Source organism: Tamandua tetradactyla, chromosome 13 (genome assembly GCF_023851605.1).
Source record: "Tamandua tetradactyla isolate mTamTet1 chromosome 13, mTamTet1.pri, whole genome shotgun sequence".
Taxonomy (NCBI): domain Eukaryota; kingdom Metazoa; phylum Chordata; class Mammalia; order Pilosa; family Myrmecophagidae; genus Tamandua; species Tamandua tetradactyla.
In genome coordinates this window covers 61,090,462-61,117,990 of record NC_135339.1, presented here as the reverse complement: position 1 = coordinate 61,117,990, position 27,529 = coordinate 61,090,462, and the positions used below count along the sequence as shown (strand labels likewise).

Sequence of the window (27,529 nt, the reverse complement as noted above, 5' to 3'; positions counted from 1 at the left end):
TGTTCAAGTTCATAATACCAAATGCATTTTTATATCCTATGGTAGGATTATCACTATTCTATACAGCATTTTGTACATTGAGACTATGAAAATGGCCTAATTAGTGGGCCCAAGAAAATTTGCAAGGCAAATATCATTACTTCTACTATAAGACTGTAAAATTCTATTTCTTTATGTTCACACATATGTCTAGAAATTTGGGGAGGGTGTTTTTATAGCACTTAAATTTTATCTTGTTGTTTCGGAACATATTTGAGAGGGTTACCTAGCGAAAAAGAGTTTGAAAAGCTTCATAGTTTGTTTAAAGAAAAAAAAGGTCATATAATTTTAATTTAAAATTTTTTGACTGTGGAGGTTGCATTCATAGAGCAGCAGGTACAGTGTTGGGGTATGAACTAAAATAAATAAAATGCGCTAGTCTCATAATCTTAAACTTTTTTTTGAATCTGACACTTGACATGGGACAGACGACTATGTTGTATCTAAAAGGGGAGAGATTCTGTTCTTTGATCCATAAAGTAGGGAAGGGCTATCTCTTTGGTGTCTTGTGAGGAGACACTGGTGAAAAGGTTGAAAGATCTCCAAATAGGGTAAATTATTTATAAGTGTCCTATCTTCACAGAAACCATCATTAACATTTGAACATTTTCTAAAGTACATTCTCTAAGACAGATGCCTTTTTTTTTTGTATGCTGTATGGCAGGGTTACATTTCATTCTTTTTCCGTGTGAGTATCCCGTTATTGCAGCACCATTTGTTGAATTTTTTTTGTTTGTTTATTTTTGTTGGTTTCTTTGTTTTGAGAAGTGCATGGGCCAGGAATTGAACCCAGGTCTCCCGCACGACAGGCATGAATTCCACCATTGAACTACCCTTGCATTCCCAGAGAGATGCCTTTGAAGTTGGTTAAACTTAAACTAACCTAAGCAAGCTGTGAGGATAGAGGCCTTGGAGCTAAGTCAAACCAAGTGATTTAATAGTAAGATCGTTTTCTAAAGTTAGGATTTCCCTTGCAGCTGTCATACTGCGAAAGAGCTTTAGAAGGTTCTTAACCCTACTAAAGAAAGTTGCTATGAAATCTTCAGAGCAACTACTTCAGGGAAAATGGACTCATTCTCCAATTATTTAGGACACTTAAAAGGTTGTACCTTATTCAAACTGACTTGAATAAAGACATCTATTGGTTCAGATAACAAAAGTAAAGAGGTAGTGCAGTCCTCAGGACTGATTTATTCCAGTGGCTCTGCTCTCTTCTGGTATTAACTTTATTCTCAAACAGTTGGTGAGATGGCTGTAACAGTTTCTGTTATGAGGCCACTTTCTGGTCTCATATTCACAAATGACATCATATAGCAAAAAAAAAAAAAAAAAAAAAAAAAAAGCCATGGCATTTCATTGGCCCAAATTCCTCAATCAGTTCCTGACCAAAAAGATAAGGTTTCCTTTAGATTAATCAAGCCCATCCCTAAAGCTGTGGGTGACTTCAGGCTTCCCTAAAACATATGGGCTACATAGGGGAAGAGCGATTCCTACAACAAAACTATAACTGAGAAGTTAGGTTTTAAGAGATGATTTTGATTTTACTGAATCATTATACAGATATTTCTTTTTGCTTTCTGGTATATGGGAGTAGACAGAAGGAAATACCTGTAATCTCTAAACTGTAATCCAGCTGCTGATATTAATTACATAGCCTTTATCTTGTGCCCTGTGTTTGTTAAAATCTTATGACTAATCGTCAGTTGTATCATTTATCCAGTTTTTCAACCTGAGTCTTTTAATCACTAAAGACAGCACTTAATGTTTATTAATGATAACAAGACTAGACCTAACCAAAATGGGCCCACCTGATATACACAGCAGCTTAGACTTTAACCTATAAGTCATATATACCTCATTACAATACGAAAAATTACGCCCATCATCATATTAAGACTGCCATTTTCTTACATACGTTCTGTGACTGAGCATGTAATCAATCCGTATGCACAATAATTAGATCACCTCTAGTTACATCATCTGGGGCCACTGTGCTCATTATTCTAAAACCTGCCTATCTTTCATATCCATAAAACTATCAGAATTACTTGAGCTCACGGAGACAGATTCTGGGCCTAGAAATAAGCTTTTTCTGTCTTTGAAACCCTGGTGTCTCGAGAATTGGTCATTTGAGCACATTGGGCAAAATAACTCACTGCTTTTGTCTGGTAACAACTTGCCAAACCAGAAGGGACAATGTCCAAGGCTCTGGAGTCCCAACAGAGCAGGTAAACCAGGTAACCGAGCCTTTTGCAGCCACTGGACTGAATTTAGTCTAGAGGCTCAGCAACTGGGGTTTCTAATTTCTACAGGTACCCAGAGATTTTTGGTACTTAAAAAGCTTCAAAGAGAGAAACCGTTTCCAGTTCCATGCCTGGACATCTGACTGGGTGAGTGGGTCATCAGGGTAAAAGTGGATCAGGGAGTAAATATGGCAGTTTGAGTCCCCTAAAACTAGGCCAGGGTCATGCTTCTGGAATGATTCCCTTTGCTCTGACCTTTCCGTTTTCTGGGTACCAGGTTGTACGGGGTTTGAAATGGTGATTGAAAATTATCTATTGAGTATAACCCCAGAAAATGAGTAATTCAACAATTAATTGGTATTTAATGAAATTAAGTAAGCCTGTTTAAGTGCTAGTTGGTGTGTTACCTAGGTATAGTAAGAGTTCAATGCTTGTTTAATTGTTAATCAGTGTGTTAAGCATTGAATGCGTTTGTCAGTTCGTATGCTCAGTCTAGTGACTACTGTCGTGTTATTTAAATATAATAAATGTCAAGTGTCTGTTTAAATTTGTCAGTTGGTATGTTCCTGCTTGTGTACTGGTCAAATGTTCCTAACTGGTTACTAGCTATGGAAATTCTTTAAAAAGGGAATGTTCTAGTTTGCTAGCTGCTGGAATGCAATATACCAGAAACAGAATGGCTTTTAAAAAGGGGAATTAATAAGTTGCTAGTTTACAGTTCTAAGGCTGAGAAAATGTCCCAGTTAAAACAAGTCTATAGAAATGTCCAATCTAAGGCATCCAGGGAAAGATACCTTGATTCAAGAATGCCGATGAAGTTCAGAGTTTCTCTCTCATCTGGAAAGGCACTTGATGAACACGGTCAGAGTTTCCCTCTCATCTGGAAAGGCACATGGTAAACACGGTCAGGGTTCCTCTTTCATCTGGGAGGGCACCTGGCAAACTCAGCATCATCTGCTAGCTTCTTCTCCTGGCTTCCTGTTTCATGAAGCAAACTGGGAGTCATTTTCCTTCTTCATCTCCAAAGGTTGCTGGCTGGTGGACTCTTCTTCATGTGGCTATGTCGTTCTGCTCTGCACTCTCTCAGATCTCTGATTCTCTAAAATGTTTCCTCTTTTATAGGACTTCAGAAACTAATCAAGACCCAGCTAATCCAGTTTAACAACCACTCTTGATCAAATCTCATCTCCAGGGAGATGATCTAATTACAGTTTTAAACATACAGTGATGAATAAGGATTACAAGAAGTGGCTGCCTTTACAAAATGGGATTAGGATTAAAACATGGCTTTTCTAGGGTACATGCATCATTTCAAACCAGCACAGGGAACCTTTGGGCTATACTAAAAATTGAAAAGATTTTAGTTTTGAGTCTATTAAAAAAAAAAAAAGTTTATCTCTGTAACATAATCTGGCCTCAAAATGATTTAAAATGAAAATACCACCATTATAATATTAAATATATTACAGTTAAAATTGTTCTGCAAAAAGGAAGAAATAGGATGAGATACTGTATATTCAATTTTGTATTTGTCCCTCTCAGAAGTATTTGTTTTTGTTTCTTGAGTAACTAACTTTCTATTTGTGTCTGTCTGCCTGTTCAGTGTATATTCTCATATCTCTGAATGGTAATTTTAAGAATATTCTTAAAGAGATCTATTTGAACAGCACAGAAATAATTAGGTACTTTATATAAATATATAAATTGGCACTTCTGAAATAAAAAGGAAAAACTCTCTGAGCAGCAAGATTCAAAAGCGTTAGTTCTGTAAGTAACTGTAAACAAACCTGGACATTAGAAATAAACTGCCCTGGAACTTCCCTAAACCTGCAAAAGTTGCCGCTGGGAAAGGCAAAAAACGTGTCCAATTGTCCTGGTGACAGCTTTTAGTAAAATAGATCTAATAATAGGAAATAGTTAAAGAAGGGTATGAGAACTCTAAAAATTCCACAGCCCTCACTGAAAACTTTCAACATGCCAGGCTTCATTCTTTCTGCGCAATCTGTCCATACCCCAAGACCTAACCACTTAAAGTAGTTATGGGGAAAGGGCTTGGCACAGAAAGAAGGTGGAGGTATGGTTTAGAATTATTATCTTTATTGGAGATTCTGGAGATTAGAAATGGTAAGCATAAAAAATTGTACAGAATAGGCTATGTTTGTTAACATTATTTTTTTCCCATAATATCTTTACAATGGTACTTATAGTAATCAGATCATTATAAAATATAAATAGACTTGGGATAGGAGTAATTGAATATGGAGAAGTTTTCCTGGATTTAGGCTTGGGACAAAATAAACAATTACAGTACATTTTTCAGAACTTAATAAATAGTCAATGTATTTTTAAAATTGTTTATAATTTTAAGATATTATGAAAACAAACATTTTTTTCAACCTCTGATAAAAAGAATTTTATGATAAAAATTTAAATTGAACAAACATGATCTTATTCTGCTTGGGTACGCTCTCCCTAAATTTATAGTAATAAAATAAACTGATAATTGTAAGTACATTCTCAATATTCCTCTTAAAAATAGCCTAACTAAACAGGTTTGGTTGTTTTTTTTGTGTGTGTGTGTCTAACTTTTTCCTTTCTGAAGCTGCCCCTGAAAGATGGGGTTTTCCTGGTAGGATTCTCAATCATGGAGCACTTCTTAGTAGAGTGGAAAGACTCAAGCTGGCTAGTCAGAATGATTTATTATTTTATCCACATTAATTGGTCCAGAGATAAGAATCCAACAAAAAAAAGTCATCTAGAGTCCTAGCAAGATTGTAGAGGGAAGAGAGGGACAGGAAATATGACAGTGAGAAGCAAATATGGCAAATTATGAACAACTGTTGGATCCAGGTATATATTAAAATTTTCATAATAAAAAGTGGGAAGCAATACACCACAAAAAAATTTTTTTTAAAGAATTCTACCTGGCTATGTTTTTCTAGCACCCTTCCTTTTCCAGGAAAAAAGCTGTTTTCTGTCTGATTAGAAAGCCTGATCTAGTCTATCTTAGTTGTCTTTCCTTGCACCAGTACCACATTCTTTATTACTGTAGCTTATAATAAATCTTTGTATTTGGAAGGGCTCAAGTCCCCCAATTTTGTTCTTCAAGAATGTCCTGGCTATTCTTGTCATTTTGTATTTTAATACAAATTTAAGAATGAACTTAATTCCCAAAAGAAACCTGATGGCATTTTGATCAGGACTGTATTGAATCTTTTTTTTTTTTTTTTTACATGGGCAGGCACTGGGAATCGAACCCGGGTCCTCGGGCACGGCAGGCAAGCACTCTTACCTGCTGAGCCACCGTGGCCCACCCCTGTATTGAATCTTTAGATCAATTTGAAAAGAAATGACATCTTTGCAATATTGAGTCTTCCAATCCATGAACATGGCATATTATTCCATTTATTCAATCTTTAATTTCTCTCAATAAGTATTTCCATATAAAGATCTTATACATCTTTCATTATATTTCTAGATATTTGATTATGTATTCATTTTATCACTACCATATATACATGGCTATACAGAGTATCATTTTTCAAAAGCTTTATTGAGATATAACTGACATACAATAAACTACAGATATTTAAAATGTATAATTTGTTGTTTTTATATTTGTATACATTATTTAAAATTTTTCATTTTCTAATAGCTTTTAAAGATCTTCTGCACACACCCTCATGATGGCCACAAATAATGAGGACATCCTTAAGATTTTAATTTTGCCTTCTTATACTTGTTAAGAACACCAATAAAATGAATAGAAATGGTGATAATGGGCATCGCTGTCTCATTTCCAATCCCAGGAAAAAAGTATTTATTTCATCATTAAAGGTGATACTTGCTATGATCAGGTAATATAACTTTAAATGATAATCTGTACCAGATAGTGACATTTTGGGGGAAGAATTTAAGATAAAATATAGAATTCTAGAAATAACATAAATATTCCAAAGATACAGCTATTTTAAGCTATTATTTAATAGAATTCTCTTAAGATATATGATTACTGTGTAGCATCAAATTAGGAGCTAAAATTAATTTAAAGAATAATTATTGACCGCCTGCCTTTCCTTAAGGTATTACAGAAAGGATATACAAAAGTTGCTATTATTATTCATTTCTCTTAGTAAGATGGTTGAAACGGTGTTAAAGCTGGAGACTTTATAAATTGGGAAACTGAATTCCAGAAAGGCTGTAGCTTATGAGTCAGGCTGCAGGTAGGAAACAAATGGTATACTTAAACAGGGTAATAAGAGGAGAATTTAATAAAGGATCTATCTATCTATATATATATATATGGACATGGTTTAAGAAAAGCAACAAGAAATAAATAGTGCAGTACCCCTGACCAAGTAACAGCCTGAAGCTATTACATCCTTAGGCCTGAAGAGGCAAGAATGGAATTGTTTATCAGAATCCAGAAAGACTAGATGTATGGAGAGGAACAACTGACGAGAATTATGTCATATAATGGTACACAACCAACACACAACAATAAGGCTGAAGGGAACCTCCCACCTTCCTATCTCCTGCTGTTACTTTCCATTGATCAAGCCCAACCAGAAGATGAAGGCTCAGGAGCTATGGATGCTATCTACAGAAGTCAGTTTCTGGGGACACAGAGCAGAGCAAGGGAGAAATGGATCTCTAGGGGCAAATAGAAGCTATCCAGCATAATTAACAAAGTTAGTGATTGTCAGAACCAGACCCTAGGTCCTTGCTTCCAATCCAGTGCTCTTTTTCCAATAAGTGATACTATGAATATAAAACATGGTAGGTATAATAAGAGATATTTAAAATATGAAAACATGGTCTCAAAATACTGATAATATTGTTGAGAAGAAACTTATACACATGAAATAATCAGTAAATATTTGAAAACAGGACCAAAGTGTAGATAATATAATTGCTATTGGAATGCCACACTAATTCAGGGGGGAAAGAAAATCAAGAGTAGGGATCTCCTTATGCTTCTTTTATGTTCACATAGTGGAGGGTGCTGGCTTCAATATTCAATGCTAGTCTTCTCTGGAAGGACTTTTAAAATATCAAGAGTGATATCAGAACGTTAACCTAAGAGAAAAGAACTAAAATTTAGGACTTACTGTGTACTTGATGTTTTAATATATCTTTTCACCAGAACCTATGGTGTAGTTATTATTCCTGATGTACAAATGAGGGAATTAAAATTTAAGAAATTAAGTTAACCTTCTCATGGTTACGGTAGGAGGCAGGTATGATTCCAGGTGTGTCTCATTTGCCCCCAGGAGCATTGTTCTCTGTACCAAATTCACATATTAGAAATATACTAAAGCAGGAGACTCAGAGATTAGGAGCTAGCGTTACAAATCTCATAACATTAACTTGCTGTTAAATGTTGAGCAAGCCACACCACCTTTCAGATCTCTAGCTAATTTGTTCAAATAAAGCATAATGATAATATGGTCTGCTCTTAACTGTCTCCAGAAGATCTCCCAGTGAAGTCCTAGCATGGGGGAGGGTTAGGTCAAAATACCAAATATGATTTCTTGTGTGTTTGTATCTGTGTGCACGTGTGATGCTTACATATCTGTATCTGGATTACAAAGCCAATAGTGAAAATTGCTTTTTGAAATATTTATTAACTTTAGTAATAGTATGAACAAGCAAGAAAAGAAACCATTGAGGTTTTTGCTGGTTTTTAAATAGTTTGCCCCTCATATTTTCAGATATTACTTAGTACTTTGAAACTCTACCTGAAATAGTGAGGAAATTAAAAAAAGAGGTGAAGAAAAGGACACATTTAAATAAACGCAAGGCTTTTGGTGCATATATTCATTAGTAAGAAATCTCTGCATACTATTCACAGAGGCTAAATTAACTAGATTACTGGCCAAGGGCAAGTTCTTTATAATATGCTTCCACTACTCTCCTAAAATAGAAACAGCAATTCCATAATCAATGGGTTGTTAGCATAAAATGGGATTATAACTATGACCATGATAGATAAAGCTAGCAATGAACTTCACTCCTGGGACCTACTCATACAAAAAGCAACTTTCATTTCTAGAATCTATCCTCCTATCTATAGCTTCAGTTAAAAAGAAGAAATGGCTACTCTGATAACTTCCCTAATTGCCCCAGTTCTTAGTATATAGGTCTTTCTAAACTGTCAGATGGAACTATGGTTAAATCATTTCTCTCTCCTGGAACAGAGGCAGAAGTAACCTGATGAACTCAGATCACTTCTGCACTTAAAACTCTGGGAACTTTTATGCTTTGCTAACCAAATTTAGGTATTTTTATGCTGTACCATATTACTATGCCCTTAGCATCTTGCCCTGGGCCACCTATCCAATGAGTGTATAATAAAAAAAGAAAATGAAGAAAAAAAAACAAAAGAAAACAAATACTTGGCTACAGATTGTATTCTAGGTAAAACCATACCGTTACAAAATAGAAAATTTTATTTTACAAATGATAAAGCAAAACACTGCTATTTAATTGACTCTGAAGTCACACTCTGAATTCATACTTTGCAGATGGATTTTCTAAGTTCATCAATTAATTCCACTGCCAAACAGACTAAGCCTCTGTGGAAGAACCACAGACCTGATTCAACCATGATGATATGACGACTGGCAAGACTAAGCAAAAGAAGTGAGTATAGCTCTGTTTCAAGTTCTTTTTCTCCTTGGTAAATGTTCTCCATGTTCAAGTAAGATTGTGACTATCCTGGCCAGAGAAGAAGGTTAAAGTTTGTGTCATAGAAAATTGGAGATGATACTTTTACCTTCATCCTGTGATATCCATGTCTCTTAAAGTGATCTGGCTAAACCAGGATATTCTCTGCAATAGCATTCAAAGTCCTTACTTTGGTCACATCTGTTACCTTTAGAGAATATTCTGAGTTAGAAAGTGAGGCTCCCATGGCAACAGAGGAATTTCTATAAAGAAAATAATAAAGGAAGAGATAAATACATAAGTTGTTAGGAAAGGCTCTCACTAAATGAACCCTTATATTAGCATTTCATTGTATAGGCCAGTTCATGGCTCAAGAACAAGGGTACGTCAAGGAACTTGGACTACCATTTTCTATAATTTTCATTATTTGTAATATCTAGTAGCAAAATATACCAGATAATATACCTGATTTTATATCTTGAAATATGTTTTAAATCTCTTGCTTCTTATATCCCATTTTCCTGACCTATAAATAAAAAAACTCAAGTACCAACTATTAAATTGCAGGGGTCACGGGTGGTTCAGTGGTAGAACGCTCACCTTTCATGTGAGAGACCCAGGTTCGATTCCCGGACCATGCACCGCCCCCCCCCAAAAAAAATTATAGGGGTCCTGTCAAGTATAATAAAAACACATAATAGTTTCCATTCCTTAATGTGATGTAATTTCAAAAGAACTGAAAATAGAGAGCAAAGTGAGGGAAAAGTAAATATTAAAGGTAGAAGGGATAAAGATGACCTTTTGACTCCTCCATCTTTACACCATAATTATTAATTTTGTTAAAGGGAAGCACAGGGAAATAGACACTCATGCATATCTGATTCATTTGAACCTCAGCTGCTGAATTAAAGTTTATTACTAATGGGTCTACATTCAGCGGTGCCTAAAGAACATAAAGATTTAATTATGTTCAGAAGAGCATACTTATTTAAGGAAGGACAAGAACTACTTTAGAAATGTTTTCCAATTGCAAAAAATGATTGCATCTCAGGTAGGACATGAGATTTTGCTGGTTTGTCCAGAGTGATGCCACGATGAATCCCAGAGTGATTCGATCAGTGAGTGGAAAAGTATCTGCAAAGCCCCCTGTGGGGAGTGGTGAGAACGAGGAGAAATTCAATTTCCCCAAGTTGAATTCTTGATATTCTCACAAGCAGTGTGGACAACCAAAGCCATAGGCAGAGCCCCCAGTCCTGGGGTTTGTTCATATGAAACTTAACCCCGCAAAGGATAGGTCAAGTCTACTTAAAATTTAGGCCTAAGAGTCACTCCCAAGAGAGCCTCTTTTGTTGCTCAGATGTGGCCGCTCTCTCCAGCCAACACAATGAGCAGTCTCACCACCCTCCCCCTCTCTATGTGGGACATGACTCCCAGGGGTGTGGACCTTCCTGGCAACGTGGGACAGAGATCTTGGAATGAACGGAGACTCAACATCAAGGGATTGAGAAAAACCCTAGAATGAACTGAGACTTAGCATCAAGGGATTAAGAAAACCTTCTCGACCAAAAGGGGGAAGAGGAAAATGAGACAACGTGTCAATGGCTGAGAGATTCCAAACAGAGTCGAGAGGTTATCCTGGAGGTTATTCTTATGCATCAAGTAGATATCATCTTGTTATTCAAGACGTAATGGAGAGGCTGGAGGGAACTGCCTGAAAATGTAGAGCTGTGTTCCAGTAGCCATGTTTCTTGAGGATGACTGAATAATGATACAGCTGTCACAATGTGACTGTGTGATTGCGAAAATCTTGTGTCTGATGCTCCTTTTATCTACCTTGTCAACAAAGGAGTAGAACATACGGAATACAAATAAATAATAGGGGGAACAAATGCTAAAATAAATTTAGTTTGAAATGCTAGTGATCAATGAAAGCAAGGGGTAAGGGGTATGGTAGGTATAATCGTTTTTTTTTCTTTCCTGTGTTCGTTTTATTTCTTTTTCTGAATTAATGCAAATGTTCTAAGAAATGATGCATATGCAACTAAGTGATGATATTGTGAGTTACTGATTATATATGTTGTTTTATTTTCTTTATTTTTTTAATCAATAAATTAATTTAAAAAAAAGATTGCTACACTTAAGCACTAATAACAACATTCCATTCACTAATCATGCCTCAACTAAGGTTTTCCTATTTGGGGATGTAAAGCTTTATCTCTCCCCTTCTTGTATGAATAAAGATTAATCTCACCCTTTCTTGTATGAGTCAAAGAACAAATTTTTACCTAAACTTCATTCCTGAGTCTCTGGCAGACCGAGCAGAACAATGGAATTCTGTAGCTCCTGAACCCTCAAGGATCCTTTGCAGATTTCTGTCTGTTATGCCACCCCCTGTTGGAAAGAGTAAATAATATATTAAGTAGAATAAAACTGTGCACAAAATTGAATGAATAATAATGATTCCTTGTTCTGCCTGGAATCCCTATACTGAAATTTCTCATTAATTTAAGAATTACTCTCTCTCTACGAAGCTAGAATGAGATTGGAAAAGAATGATTTAAAACATAAACTAAAGATTCTGAGAAGCACTGTTAATGTCATAGAACCTATATGAGAAAAATGTATATGCCCATTAGCTTCTATAACAATGCTGTTATATATTACTGGCTTTAAATCTAAAAAGATTACTCTGTGGAAAGCTCAATGGCCTGAAGAAAATCATTGCCTAATCTTGTTCTTTCCTTAACTGAGGCAAAATCAAATTAAAACGAAAAGTAAGACAGAAGCTACAAAAGTAGTCTGAGAAATGTCTGTAAGGGAAGATCTCCAACATTCTTTCTTTGTCTTAGGATCTGAAGAGTGTGCTGATATCACTGGAAATAGAAATAATGTAAAGCACCACATAGTTTATGAATTACATACTAACTTTCTGTTTTATTTCACAGAAGAATTTGATTCTACTTTATCAAAATTGTACAACCAGGAGACAGATTTTGGGCTGCTAGGCCATCTGCTCTCCTACTATGTGCCTAGTAATAAACTCTCTCTTTCAAAAAAAAATATGATTACTCATTTGTTTTAATAAACATATGAAGAAACTGGTTTCAGTAGATCATAAATATGAAACTCCTTTATTCACCTTTATATTCTTCCCACCTAATATACAGAATATGGTTGATAAATATTTTTGAATGACTAATTAAATATTTACTTTGTATCTCATGCTATTTAAGTTGCTGAAGTAACTTGTCTTTACAAACTCTTTCAGACACATTAGATGGTACAATATTATCACTGAGCCCTGAGATGTAGAAACGACATAGATTGTTAAGTCAGATTTGGTTTGGAATCCAAGCTCCACCACTATAGCTCTTCACAGCTTTATGATAGTAGATAAATTACTGATAGCCACTGAGCCTCAATTTTTTCATCAATAAAAGAGGGATAACACTGCTTACCTCAAAAGTTTGTTGTAAAGATTAAAATAAGAGAGATAAATGTTATTTCCTTCTAATAAATAAGATATCAGGCCAGTGAAACATGTGCAGTTATCAATAATTTTAGCATGAAACTAACACATTTTTCAAACACAGACTAATACAGCTTTAGAGTTAAAAGGACCCTAGAGAAAAACTAGTTCAGTATTCTCTCTCTAAAGATGAGGAAACTAGAGGCTAAATATGTTGAAAGTTTCATTATGAAAGCCTCTAGAGATTAACTTCTATGTTCCATTCATATTTATATTTTCCTATGATAAGCATACATTAAGCATTCAGGTTGACTTGCCGAGGAATTTTTATTTTCTGGTACTCCTCAAGCAGTTCTGTATCTCCACTTTTAGCACTGAACTTAGCATATAATTAACATTCATTTGGTGACATTTATTAAATAAATTACATATATTTTATCTTCTCACCTAATACTGTAAGCCTCTTGAGAAAGTAGTTTGCTGTGTAACTCTGTACCCAAATAATGACTTGAACTTAATAATTACACATTAAGCAAAGGCACTGGTCTTGTTAATAATGTAAAAGAAAACTACATTTAGTCTTAAATAGAAATGTATCTGATTCAGTATGTCTCTTTTAACATTTCCCCAATCAATCTATAAAGTACCTCAATTGGACAGATAGTATATATTTCCCATCTGCTTGTGTTTCAGGGACCTGCTACAGGTCAAAGCCTTCCTAAATTTCTTAACAATATCCTTCTACTTAATGCTATTTTAAAAATTGCAGGCGGGCAACAGTGGCTCAGTGACAGAGTTCTTGCCTGCAATGCCAGAGACTGGGTTTGATTCCTGGAGCCTGCCCATGCCAAAAAAAAAAGCCATTTATTTGACTGTCATTATGTAGCCCTATATTAGACCTATAAAACTATATTAGAAGATATTAAGAAATACAACAACCAAATGCAATCCTTGTTCCTTGACTGGATCCTGATCTCAGCACAAAAGCTATTAAAAAAATATTCTAGAGATAATTAGAAAAAGATAAGTATGGACTGAGTATTAAATCGCACTAGGCAATTTATGTTTATTTTGATAGGTATGATAATGGTATTCTGGTTAGACAGGAAAAGGCTCTTTTTTTTAAGAGATGTGCAGAGATATGTCATGATGCTTTAATTTAACTTTAAATTACCATAGGAAACAAAAAATGAAGCAAATACAGCAAAGTGTTAATTCTAAGGGATGGATATGTAAGTATTCATTATGCTATTTCTACATTTTTATGTTTGAGAAATTTAATAACAAAAAGAAAAAATTAAGACTACGTTTTGTATTTGTCTCACTGATTTAGGGTCATCTATCAAATTCTTTCAAAATTACTCTATCTATTCATTTCTAATGGGCCACAATCTACCTAACTGATTTAATGATTATCATCATATGGTTAGCATATAATCAAATTATTCTGGTTACAATGAAGAATTTGGTGATCAGAAATTTTTAGGAATTGAGAGAGTATTATATTTAGCCAGGGTTACTACCTTAATACTTACTTGCACCTTGTTAACAGCTTGGACATTTAGCCCTAACCCAGTGTAGCAAACATCAAACTCAAGTGTGTCTCATTAGAGATGGACACTCACAAAATCTTATAGCATGGGAGAGCAAACATGGAGAAACGCCAGTCATAATCTACTTCTTTATTCACCCCTTTCTGAGCTAATCTGTTTTAGAATGTTCTTTTCCTTTTCAAACTCCCTTCTCTAAAGTTTTTCATTATAGCACAAATAACCCAATTTTAAACATTTTAATCAAATTATTATCCTTCTCTACAAATACCACATACTAATACTTTCCCCTACATTTGCCTGTATTCTCTGTCCTTCTTCACTACAATTCAGTGTTACAGCTAGTGAATGGATATATAAATAAATACCTGGCATTACTATAATCCTGCCATTTGCCTGCAAAAAAAAAAGAAAAAAACACAAGTGAATTTAACATCCTTCTCTTAAACAGAATAAAAAGGAAGTAAAAACAGAAGCATGAGTCAAGTATATTACATTTTTAAAATGAATACTGGTCTAATTTTCAATAGCTCTTCTCCATTTCTTTGTAATCTTGGATAAGTAAGATGTCCCGCATAGTATCTCTTTCTATCCAGAAAGGTTATTTACTATATTGCTTTAAAGACTTGTACTGTTATGAACACAAAGAACACAACAATTCTGTATAAACACCAAATTATCACATAACCTCAAGAAAAGCCATTACTGAAAAATGATACAAATATTCTTGGCAATGAGACAGAAGGAGGTGAAGTTAAACAAGAATTTAGCTGAAAAGAGCATAAGCATAATTCTAAACGAATGATTACTGAAAAACACTCAAATCCTGAATCTTCAACTATTTAGATCATACCAATTAAATAAAGCCATAGGCATCTTTAATTATCTAGCTTAACATGTCAATTAAATACATTCATAGGTCCTTTTAAGCTAGTTTTAAATAAAACTGGACTATATGAAGTGATTTATTTTCTGATAATTCTAGAAGATAAATATTGAAATCTTACTTTTATTTAAATTTTCATCACATTTCTTAAATAATTTTGGTGGTTTACTCAGTATTACTGAAAGTTAAAAGGAAATCATTCTATTACAAAATGCATACTTAGTGTAACTATTAGGAAGCAAGCAGGTAACACTGACAGAATAAAAATGACATATTATGTTAAGTTCACTAATTTGTAGAATAAGATCATTCAAGTTAAACATAACTTGAATTTTTCCATATGTGGATCCCTCAGATGAGATTTTATTACTGGACCCAGCCAATCTTGCCACCCATCACAATTCCATTTCTGATAAAATTGAACTGTCAATAAAGTGCTTATCGAATACTACTTTATTCATGTATCCATCGATCCAACATGTATTGGGTACCTCCTATGTGTTGGCACTGTTCTAGATACAGGGAATTTTGTGGTGAAAAAAACAAAGTTCTTACTCTCATGGCGCTTACACATTCATAGAAGACAACAGACAAGGATATTTATAGACAATAAAATCAACTCACACAACGAATAAGAAATAAAGCAAAAATGAAAGGGGAAAGAGCTATTTCAGATAACTTAATAGTTGTTAAATAAGTGGAACAAGGACACTTATTTAGCATGTTTAATACTCACAAACATGCCAAAGCAAAGCATCTATAAAACAAAACATTTACTATCTAGAAAGCAGAAATGATTTTAGGAGAAAGAAAAAAAGTATATTTACCTATTTCTTATTGAGAAAGCTTTCCAAAACATTGGCAAATAGTTTTTGTATGCGTGGAGAAGAAAAGAATTTATTCATGATCTTACAAGAATGGACGCTTAACCAAAATGTGGTGGCTAACGCCAAGCAATAGAATGCCACAGATTTTATACCCTAAACCTAGTATGCAGGTCCCTCCCCTGTTTCTCCTCTGATTGGATACTCGAGGTTACAGGCTATCCAGATACTCAGACTAATTCAAATTTTCCACCAAAGGTTCTCACTTTTGATTACGCTTTACATTTCAGTAACCCTGACTGTTACTTATTTAAACTTGCTTTTACCTATATAAGGATTTGGTGCCAAATCCAGGCTTGCGTCAGAGGTTCTCTCCTTTCCCTGCCTGCAAGACCAGTCTGAGTCATTTTGCAGCCCTTGTTTAGTTAGTTCCATTTCTCTCATTCTGCACCATCTCGTGTAAAAGTTAAACTTAATTCTGTTCTTATAAATTTGCCTCTTTCTTCTCGAATTGTTTTAGTTTTCACATTTAAGGTTTTTTTTCCAAATTTGATAAGAGCTTTTTCACACTCTACATCATAGGGATCTTCCTCTTTAAGGGTGAACAAATTGTTTTGCCTGTACTGAATAGGCATTTGCTTCCTTAGGACAGTTTCAGTGGGTCTCTGGGCTAGCCCTCGGGCATATGGGATAATGTAACACCCTAGAGCTATGAGTACTCCAGTTACAATGATTTAAAAAGTTACCATGGACAGTGCCACCCCTTTCCACTCCCCAAACCAGCTTTCTAACCATCCTGTGAGGGGGTTATCAATGCCTTGAGTTTTCTGCCAATTCTTCAGATAAGGCCATTAGGCCTTATAAAGCTTTGGTGGTAGTTCTATCTGGGGCTATATTATTGGGGATAAATGTACAACAACTACCCCCAACCATAACACAAATGCCTCCCTTTTCAGCTAGCATAATGCCTAGGGCCATTCTATTCTTCCATGTCATTCAACTAGTAGCATCCAACTGTTTTGCTATTCCTTTAACTGCATCCTTGGTGTAACTGATAAATCTTTGTTGATTATAATATATATAATTAATCCAATCCAAATTTTTGTTGATGGTGACTCACCAGAATAAGGATGCCTCAAATTCTGCAACTACTTGATTTCTAGCCTTCAACTCATCCAGGATTCTCCATGGTACTATACTGTCTAAATAAATTTGATCGTTGAAGACACCAAGTAAGCTTTTTTCTTTCTTTTCCCTTGGGTTAGAACTTCCTCCTTCTTCTCAAATGCCACGGTGAATGGGATGGCCAATTGGACCAGAGAGCAGGTCCCGTTCCAATCTTAGGTAAATAGTGGTTGGAGGTTGCCCTTTCCACAATACCACCAAAGATGTGTTTGGGGTATGGTTAAACTGGAGAAACTGTCAGTACTATCCTCAGTCACATCCTATGTTGGGTACACAAGGCCATGGTCCCAAGGTCCTGGAGCCTTCTCCCTGGCTAGAGGGACAGGCAGAGCAGTTTCCTGGACAGAGGTGGAAGTTTGTATGGCCTTGACTTTTCCACCCCTGACTGAAGAGAAAAGAGAGGACAACGTACTACAATTTTTACCAAGAGTAGTATTCTGAAAAAGCAGTACCATGCATTTGAACTTCTTTTCATGTTTCTCCATACTTATCAGAAAGGGCATGATAAAGGCAGTGGGTCATCCTGTTGCACAAGTATAACAGTTGCTTTTGTTGAGACTCTGGATTATATATTTAATCCATTCCACCCAGGCATTTTTATCTCCATACCCTGTCTCTATTTCTATAGTTTGCTTCAAATTTCTGCCTTGACCACCCTGACAACTATGGTATCATTCTGTATTCGGGAACTAACCTTCAGCTGTGTCTCCTTTGGCACTACTGAAGAGTTAACTGGAAAGGGCATTGTTGATGTGGGAGAGGACTTTTATCCTGAACCTTGCTAGAGTGTCTTTTCCAGTGAGGTTTGTCCCCAGGCCGTATATTCTATCAACTACTACTGCATTTCTGGTGCTGCCTTCTGCTGGATGTTTGTGTGCTTTCTTGATGGTTATCACCACCTGGTTATACTGCAAATTTGTACAATTTGGTGGGGAGTTTCCTTTATAAAAGGTTATTTTAGCCTTTAATGGCCTCTAGGTATGTGAAATTAATCCCATGTTCATGGTCCACCCTTGAAACTGGGTAGCCCATCATATATCATCCCAAGAGGGGCAAGGGAGACTAGACTATTACATGCCTCTACTGGTTCTGGACACAGTGCTTATTTTCCCCACACATTTGCCATTGACTTGTTAAGTCTTCACAGTCTATTACTTGGCAAGCATCAAACTGTGCACTTTGGGACTCTAAACCTTCAGTTACATTTACCACCAACTGATGCGGCTCGTTGCTTCATGAATTTGGAACATGATAGGTAGTATAATTATTTTCATTTTAAAATTGAGCTTTAAATCCCTCATCTATCTTCCTTGGTAAGACTCTCTGACCAGGATCACTATTAACTATGTTAGATTAAAATACAGAATCCAAATCCCAAATCCAAAAGCCCCTTCTACACTCCCAACTACTGTTTCTTTAATGTAATTTTTAAAGGGTCTGAAGTTGGGCTTATTTTCCAGGAATTGGACTGCACTGTTGGGTACTTATCATCTGGTTCAGGTACTGGTCCTTTCATTTGGGTGTAGTGAGTCCAGCCTTTCTCCGCCATCCCAGACGACCATCTCAGTTTTCAACAGAACATGACAGGGTCCTTCTCAGGCTGGTTGGAGTTTGGACTCTTTCCATGATTTGATGAGGACCCAGCTGCTGGGCTGGTATTTGTGGACAGCAAATTCAATAGGTGGGGTCTGGGCCAGTAAGCCACGGTGCCTTGGTCCATGCACAGAGTCGCCTGGTAACCAAAAGGCAGACTTTCCCTTCCCTTTTCTCATACACAATTGTCTGATCCAAGTGTCTGGTCTTGGGTCCTTCCGGCTGTCGGAAGTGGGCCCTCAATGGTGAAATCTCAGACTGCTCAATCAGTGGGGTGTGCCTTCCCCTCGGCCTTCCCAGGGGTCCTCCTCCAAAGCTTTATGCTTTCGTTTGTTAGCTGCTGAAATGCAATATATCAGAAACGGAATGACTTTTTAAATTGGGGAATTTAATAAGTTCCTAATTTATAGTTCTAAGGCTGAGAAAGTCCCAGTTAAAGCAAGTCTACAGAAATGTCCAAATAAAGGCATCAACAAGAGGTTACCTTCACTCAAGAAAGGCCAACGAAATTCAGGGTTTCTCTCTCAACTGGAAAGGCACATGGCAAACATGGTGATGTCTACTAGCTATAGCTCTCCAGGCTTCTTGTTTCATGAAGCTCCCCCGAGGATATATTCCTTCTTTATCTCCAAAAGTCTCCAGCGGCATGGGCTCTCTGCTTCATGGATCTCTCATATCATGGCTCTGTCATCATTCTCCCTCTCCAAAATGCTTCCTCTTTTAAAGGATTCCAGTAAACTAATCAAGACCTACTTGGAATGGGTGGAGTCACATTTTCCTCTAATTAAGCTAGCATTCACAATTGGGCGAACCACATCTCCATGGAGATAATCTAATCAAGGGTCCTAACCTATATTATTGAATAGGGATTAAAGAAACAGTTGCTCGCACAAGATTGGATCAAGATTAAAACATGGCTTTTTAGGGTATATAATCCTTTCAAAACAGTACATCTTGGGTCCTGGATGAGCCCCCAGAAATTGTTAGAAAGAAAGCCATACCTGAAAGAGAATGAACATACACCCGATCTTAGAGAAGAAAAGAATTTATTAATGATCTTGCTAAAATGGGCACTTAATCAAAATGTTGTAGCTAGAGCCAAATACATATTTTTTTAATTGTGAAAATAACATATATACAAAATAGCAATAAATTTCAAAGCACACCACAACAATTTGTTGTAGAATAGATTTTAGAGTTTATAAACTCTAAATGGTATGGGTTATAGTTCCACAATTTTAAGTTTTTACTTCTGGCTGCTCCAAGACACTGGAGACTAAAAGAAATATCAATATAATGATTCAGCAATCATATTCATCTGTTGAATCCTATCTTCTCTGTTGTAACTCCAACTTTTCCTTTAATTTTCTCCCAATCTTTAGGGGTAATGGGATGATGCCCATTCTAACTTTTTCATGTTGGAAGGGGCTGTATAATAATATGGGATGGGGGATGGAGCTAGTTGATGCTCTGGAGAGGCTGGCCCCTCTGCATTTCAGGACTTATCTGGCCCAGGAAACCATCTAGAGGTTGTAAGTTTCTGGAAAGTACTTAGTGTATGGAACCTTTGTAGAATCTCAGATAGTGCCCTAGATGTTCTCTGAGGTTGGTAGGAATGGTTTTGGTTGGGGTTTGGCAAACCATGATAAAATAGCAATGGCTAGCTGCAACCTGCCTAAGAGTAGCCTGCAGAGTAGCTTCTCAACTTTATTTGAGCTCTCTCGGTCACTGAAACCTTTTTTGTTACAATTCTTTCCCCACTTTTGGTCAGGAAGGCATTGTCAATCCCATGGTGCCAGGGCCATGTTCATCCCTGGGAGTTATATCCCATGTTGCCAAGGAAACTTTCACCCCTGGATGTCATGTCCCATGTAAGGAGGAGGGTAATGATTTCACTAGAGCAAGTACTTTTTAGGAAATTAATTCTATCAGTTTTGAGTTTTGTTTGGCCTTCCATAAAAGAATATTTAAAACTACATGCTTAGCTAAAGCTATTAAAGAGTTCTAACAACAAAAAGCACTTACTAAATATTAGACATTGCCCTATTATTTGAAGGATTCCCCTGCAACTATTCTAGGAGGGAAGTGCTGTTATTTTCCTTACTTTGCAGATGAGGAAACTGAAGTTAGGATGGTTAGATAATTTGCCCCAAGCCATTGGCAAAATCAGAATTTAAACATAGGCCTGCCGAATCCTAAAACCTATGCTTTCCACCAGTATATTATATTGGTAGGCAATTATTTCAAGAAGTAAAGTCAGCACATGAAAACATTTAACCCAGATCTTTCTGCCAAAATGATGAACCTTACAAAACACACACACACATATAACAAACAGATACTTTCAAATGTAATTTATGACTAATGAAATTATATCTACCCTATCTTTAATCAGTAGGGACTAACCTTTTTAAAATAGAAATCTGATTCATCAACTCTTCTATTTTAAAACACTCCAGGCTTTTCTCCTGCACTGAGAATAAAATACAACTTTTTTTTTCTTTTGCAAGAATAGTATTTATAAGATAAAGAAATAGCAAATTTGAAGTCTTGGCTTCCCCACAGTCTCAATGCAGGAAGGTCATCTTCCAGAAGCTGGTTCAGAACAGGCTCTGAAGAGTCAAAGGACACAATGCCAATAGTCTTTGTATTCAGAACAAGGTTCCACTACTGTCAAATGACCACCCATATTTCTTCAAAGGCTGTGGTAAGTTTTGCACAGGTGAGGGTAGCAAAAAGGGGACAGCTGCTGATGGACACCATCTTCTCTGTATACTCTACATTGACCTGGCCATAAGCAAAGGCCCCCACTACAAAAACAACAGGGTCACTGCTGGGCACCAACTCTCACACATCACTGACAACTGGGATGGAAAAAGTGCCAATTTTCATACACCCAACTGGGCAGTGATCTGACACTGGATTCTTAATTACCTTCGAGCTTCTGGGGGCCACCAGCTGCTCGAACACTGAGTTTATGTAAAAGCTGAACCATGAGGCCACAAAAGCAGTCAAAGGTTCTGGGAATTTGAATCTAGGGGTTCACTTCAATCAGCACATTCTTCTGAGTGTGAATGTGAACCTGTAGCAAGCCAGCTCGGTTCAAGGGACTGTCCATCAGCATCAACAAACTCTGGTGGGCTATATCTGGTCTTACTTCCCCAGGGTTCTGTCCATTCTTCAACAGCATAGACTTGTGTTTGTCACAGCTGAGTAGCTCATATGTCTTCCCTACCTTGACTGTTTCCAGACTGGCTCCTTCCAGCACCACAATGAGCCTACAGCCTCAGATCTTGCTTTCCAACCCGAGTCAAGGCTTCTTGGGCAATGCAGTATCCCAGTCTTGTTCATGCTCTCCACAGTGATGCTGGCAAACTTGGAAGCCCAAAATACAACTCTGTAACGTGGTTTTCAAGGCTCTGGATATTATTCTTCTCTTCAAATTCACACTGTGGTCATTCTTCAATATGTAATAAGTTATGCTCTTTTTTGCTTCCAGGCTTTGCATATACTATTTCTTCTGTACCTAACATTAAATCTCCCCACCCCACCCTTTACGTGGCTATCTCCTAATTATTTTTCAAAACAGTAAGATGTTACAGTTTGGATGTTTTTTCTTTTGGGAAGCTTTCCATAACTACTGCCAGCACCCTCCACCCAAAATCTGGGGTTAAGTCCTCTCCAATGTGTCCTCACAGCACCTTTTCCATGGCTCACTATTAAAATTGCCTGCTTACTTCTCTATTGTGCACTAGATCATAAGCTCTATAATGGCAGTGACTATACACACATACATACCACCCTTTGGTCACCACCATAATACATATATATATATGTTCCAAACTAGTAAAGTCAAATCAATCCTTAGGCAAAATTTATGAAAATTATTTTCATGGCCATAGAAAAGTGAAAATAAATCTATTTTCAGATAATTAAAACAATTTCCATAATCATATATCTACACAGAAACACTAAATAATATTATTAGTAATAGTAGCAACAATAATAATAGAAACTGACATGTATTAAGGTATACCATACCACCACTGTGCTTTCACACCTCTTATCTTTACCAATACTCAGAGCAACCATTTAAAGGAGATATTAAAATTATTTCAGTTTCACACATGAGGAAACAAGGCTTAAAGGTTAGTAATCTACTCAATATCAAACATCAAATAAGTGTCAAATCTCAGTCTCAAACTCAGAACTCTGATTTCAAAATCCATACTCTAGATCACTAATTTAGAATGCCTCTGGACTATCATGAGAAAAACATGGACAAACTACAATTACAAAATCATTCTTTAACCACTCTACAAATGATATTAACTTATCAGGGAAATCATACAAGAGAAAACTATATTTCCTCCTATCTTGATATATGCGAAGAGATGAAAGGAGAAGAAAATAATAGCTTTGGAATATACCTCCAAATGATAGTTATCTCATAAAATTTATAGGGGATTCCTTATATATACGCTGACAGTAGAAAGATGTAGATTAAAACTATGCTTTGCTAGATGGCAGGGAAAAGGTAAAATGTGCTGTGGTTAACCAAGTTATATCAGAACCTTAAGCACTGTATATAATTTGATATTAAGAGACTTAGTCACTAAACAATGGTCAAGTGAAAAAAATAACAATTATATAAATATATTACTGCCTGCTTGCTTTTTTCTTACAGAGTAACCAAGAAGTTAGTAATATCTAGTCTCACAACCTTCCTGAAGAACCAAATATTAAGAGTAATCACAAAAGTCTTAGAAAGAAAAGGAAAACCATGACCCACCCATTACCCCCCCCCCCAAAAAAAAGGAGAGAAAGGGAAAAACTTATGTGTACCTGATCTACGAGTCGCTTTATTAGGGGTAGCCCTTCTAGTGCTGAACTGTCACATCCACTGGTCAACACTCGTTCAAATCCCAAAGTTAAGAGCGTCTCTAGAGCTGCTACTGGATCGTGAACCATGTCAAAGGCTGAAATAAACAAAACTGATTGGAATGCTAAAATAGTTTTGTAGTATACTACAAAATGTAGTATACATACAGTGGTGTGCTAAACCTGCCTTGTACTGGGTTGCAAGAGCCAGTTAAATAATCAGATTAATAAGCCAGATTAATAATACACCAGTAGCTTGAAATCAGTCAAAATTGGAGTATTCACACCACATAAATCAGCAAATGCTATTTTTTCCCAAGAACTGGTTTACCAGCACATCACAATCCTGCATACTCCTGATGGCAGAAATGATCATTTTAGATGGTATACATTTTAACAGATTTACTTAACTGAAGATAAACAGTGAAATTTCTTCAATTTTCATGAGTTGAAAGCTGTATTCAATTTACTAAAGTTGTACTAAACTTACTAAAATTGTATTTAAAGAAAATTATTAAATAAATTAGCACAGGTTATCACTCAGATAGAGTAAAATTGTAAATGTGGTATACAAATGACATATTTGGGAAACTCTGCTCTATGGTTTCAGGCAAATGGACTAAGCAGTATGAAACATTATACTCATCAGTTATAGAAGAAGTCTTGCTTCACATTCTCTTTATTTTATTATTTTTTTTTTTTATTATTTTTTTTTTTTTTAGGAAAGACAGAGAGAAGGAAGGAAGGATAGAAGGAAGGAAGGAAGGAAGAAAGGGAAACATTTTTAAACATTTTCTTGTTTTATTGTATTCTGTTTCTCCGTTTTTGTTACATGGGCTGGGGCCGGGAATCGAACCGAGGTCCTCCGGCATAGCAGGCAAGCACTTTGCCCGCTGAGCCACCGCGGCCCGCCCACACATTCTCTTTATTGACGATATTTTATATTAATCCACTTACCCTACATATTCAAGGCTCATAGTATAAGGACAGTTGTTTACACAGAATTTATGAGATTTCAATTCTATCCTACCCTCTAACAGACTCCTCCCCTTCCAAAAGCCATGAGAAAGGTAGCACTAGGAACCTCAAAACAGAAAAACTACTTCTGCTTTGGTTTTCAGCCCTGCCACATGGCACAGACATCCTAATCTATGGTGGATAGATGCTAGTAGTCCTCTGAAATAAACTCCTTCCTTTCATCCTTTAGTGTATGTAGGCAGCTTAATCTACCGCAGAGAATTTTTCTTTTTTGGTGGTAACACCTTCTCATCAGTCATTCCACTACCATACTCTCTCATTTAATATATGAGAAGGAAAAAAAAAGTGGCATCCAGAACAATGAATAATTTCCACAAATTTTGGAAATGTGAAAATATTTTTGGTTAAACTTACTGAAGGAAAAGAAAAGAATAGAAATTTGAAGTTACTTTCTTGTTTAAGAACAGAAGTAAGTACATATTCTATATGGCTATATGGTTTACTTTTTGAATAATTCAGCACATCGAATTTTAAACTATGTATTTTCCAGATAAATGTTTGCTAATTTAAATTACTTTCACCATTAATAACTTTTTTTTTTTTTTTTTGCCTAGGAATGGAGGCTCAAAGTGCTAACTTTTAAGCAATCTAACATCTTTTAGTTATTGGTAGTTTATGAGAAACAATGCTAAATAGTAAGTCAAAGAAAGCTATTTCTTGGTAGTATCATCCATTCATTCCATAAAGAAACAAGGATAACATTTTTATAAATGGATACAAATCCTGGTATCTACTCTTAATCTTTGAATGCTATGGAAAAGGATAAAGAAAGATTTAAAAATTTCTCAAGCATATGATCAAGTGAAAAAAAAAGTTTCTTTCTTTTTATTTGCAATGGCACTGCCCCTTGAAGGCAAAATTGACACTTATTTCTCCATTTTACCAATGCTTAGCCTAACTATATGAGAAATATAAGTACCTGATTTGTAGACAGGAAATTTTTTGTGGTTGTTTTTAAATGCAAAACTTTCAGATATTTTTTAGAAACCATTCTGATGCAAACAAGCTATCAATAATGAAAAAGAGCTTTGTGCACTACAATGGACATCTGCTCATTGCCTACCCAGCATCTACTTTTTCTTCTTCCCCTCTTACTAATAGTGTCCAATTCTTCTTCACTTATTTACCCTTCTCACCCCACTCCCAGGAGCCTATATTTATCTGGGAAAGCTGACCTCAACCTTAACTCCAGAAATGGTTTTATCTGGCTTAAACCAGCTAGCACATTCCATCCCACTGGCCACAGTGATATTTTGCCTTTTGCACATGACCTAAGACAATCAAATTAAAATGAACCTCAGGATACTTGCTTAGAATACTATGAAAGGTATATGCCCTTGTAGGCATGATTACTCTCTCCCTTTCCATATTATATGCCCAGTTTACTAACATTTACTTTTAACAACTTTTTATAACAAGTCTTCAACATTTCTAGAAATTACGCTTCTCTAAACTTATAACTTTTACTCTCAAGATCAGTTAAAGAAACCAACTAGTAACACTGTAAAACTATAGTACTGTGTTCTATAAAAAAGTTGTGGCATTTGGTGAAATTAGAAAACTAACACCATTCAACAGAACTAAAATGGAAATGACTCACCTCGGTGAAAAGTGACTGGCAGAGGACGGCAAATGGCTATAAAAAGGAAGTCATATAACAATGTGAATGAAGAGATCATCACTAATTATTACATACAGAATTCTCCATGTTAAGTAGATTTTTAATAGTTGTTTCTCTTAAGAAGTGAAAATGGTGAACTAAATAAAATGGAAGCCTTACAAATTCAAAAGTTTTATCTTTCTATAAAGTTCTGATTTTTGTATAAAGACTGGTCATCTACTCCTTAGAGACCTCAAATAAGAATTATATGATCTGACAAGTATAAGGACAGAACTAAATCTATTACTTACCCCTTTGAGAAATTTTCAAGAAATACTTTGGCCTAGTAATATTGGTATGCTTCTGTCCTCTTCACATCTCCTCATCCTCACCAACTAGAATTGCTTTTGAAATATTTAATGCAGTGGTTAAAGGAATCAAAATAAACTTCCCTTGGACTTTACAGAAACAGTAGTAGAACCTGATCTAAAGGAGAGTTAGGAAGACTATGCCCCATGTACCCTCCACTCCAATATCTAAATCACTACTATTTAAAATGGTTAGGCTAGTGATAAATGCCTATAGGTACAACTGAAAAGTCAGTTTCATAATCACATTTTTCTATGTCAGGTGTATAAATACAATTATCAGAGGCTTTTTTGGGTCTCAGATACAAAATTCTTACCCACAAGGGACATGCACAGCTCTTTGTCAATGTGTCCATCTTCAGTCAATGCCCCAAATACCAAACCATCAGCACCATAAAGCTTGGCAAGACGAATGTCAGCCTTCATTACTTCAATTTCACGATCTGAATATAAAAAATCACCTCCACGTGGCCGAATCATCACAAAAACTGGGATCTGGACACTCTGCTTCACTATTTGAAGGACACCTACAAAAACAAAGAGCAGACTAATTAAATTCAAATGTAAGCTAAAAGCTCAAGGAAGTCAATAAAATCTTACTGGTCTTTTAAATTTGTTCTATATCATTTCCCAAAAAAAAGAAGCTCTAACTTAAGAACACTAGAAGAAAGATGGATCCAAACGACAAGATGGCACTGAAAAGAAAAATGCGTATACAGTGGAAGTTAAATACTAGGAAAATCAAGGATAAAAAAGAGCAATTTAGAAAATAGAAGGGAGATACTTTAAAAGGGAGACTTATAAAAGCACTTGTTATTTGACTCAATTAAAAATCCTTGAGACCCTCTGACATTTTCAAATGTAATAACCACAAAGCTCAATGTTCTGCCAGAGGATTCCCCAAGATCCAGCTTCTCCCTTCTAATTTATGACAGCTCTATTTAAAACCTGCTGTAGAGGGAGTGCAAAGGTAGCTCAACAGTAGAATTTTCACCTGTTATGTGAGGGACCTGGGTTCAATTCCCAGCCCATGCTCTTCCCCATCCCCACCCAAAAAAAAGTTCAAAAAAAGGTGCTGCAATAATAGGATAGTCACATGGAAAAAGAATGTAAGGTGACACCCACCATATACAGCATACAATAAATAAATAAATAAATCCTGCTGTAGATATAATTAAATAGTT

The 27,529-nt window shown here is 35.9% G+C and overlaps 1 protein-coding gene and 1 pseudogene across 11 annotated transcripts in view; both read right to left on the bottom strand.

Moving 5' to 3' along the window:
- The window catches only part of CUTC (cutC copper transporter), a 62,679-nt gene that overhangs the window by 24,353 nt on the left and 10,797 nt on the right, over window positions 1-27,529 (bottom strand). For 4 of the 11 annotated variants that reach the window (XM_077125722.1, XM_077125720.1, XM_077125719.1 and 1 more), the window contains exons 4-9: window positions 26,663-26,872; window positions 25,978-26,013; window positions 23,304-23,437; window positions 14,339-14,366; window positions 11,237-11,342; window positions 9,061-9,214 (exon numbers count right to left, since the gene is read on the bottom strand). In XM_077125722.1, coding sequence (XP_076981837.1) covers window positions 9,100-9,214; window positions 11,237-11,342; window positions 14,339-14,366; window positions 23,304-23,437; window positions 25,978-26,013; window positions 26,663-26,872 — 629 coding nt within the window. In that variant the 3' untranslated portion in view covers window positions 9,061-9,099. Of the gene's footprint in view, window positions 1-1,681; window positions 9,215-11,236; window positions 11,343-14,338; window positions 14,367-23,303; window positions 23,438-25,977; window positions 26,014-26,662; window positions 26,873-27,529 lie in introns of those variants that run through there. The other 7 variants (XR_013161684.1, XR_013161685.1, XR_013161682.1 and 4 more) reach the window with 5 other exon arrangements.
- On the bottom strand, window positions 15,733-23,225 carry LOC143654134 (ribosomal RNA small subunit methyltransferase NEP1 pseudogene; annotated as a pseudogene).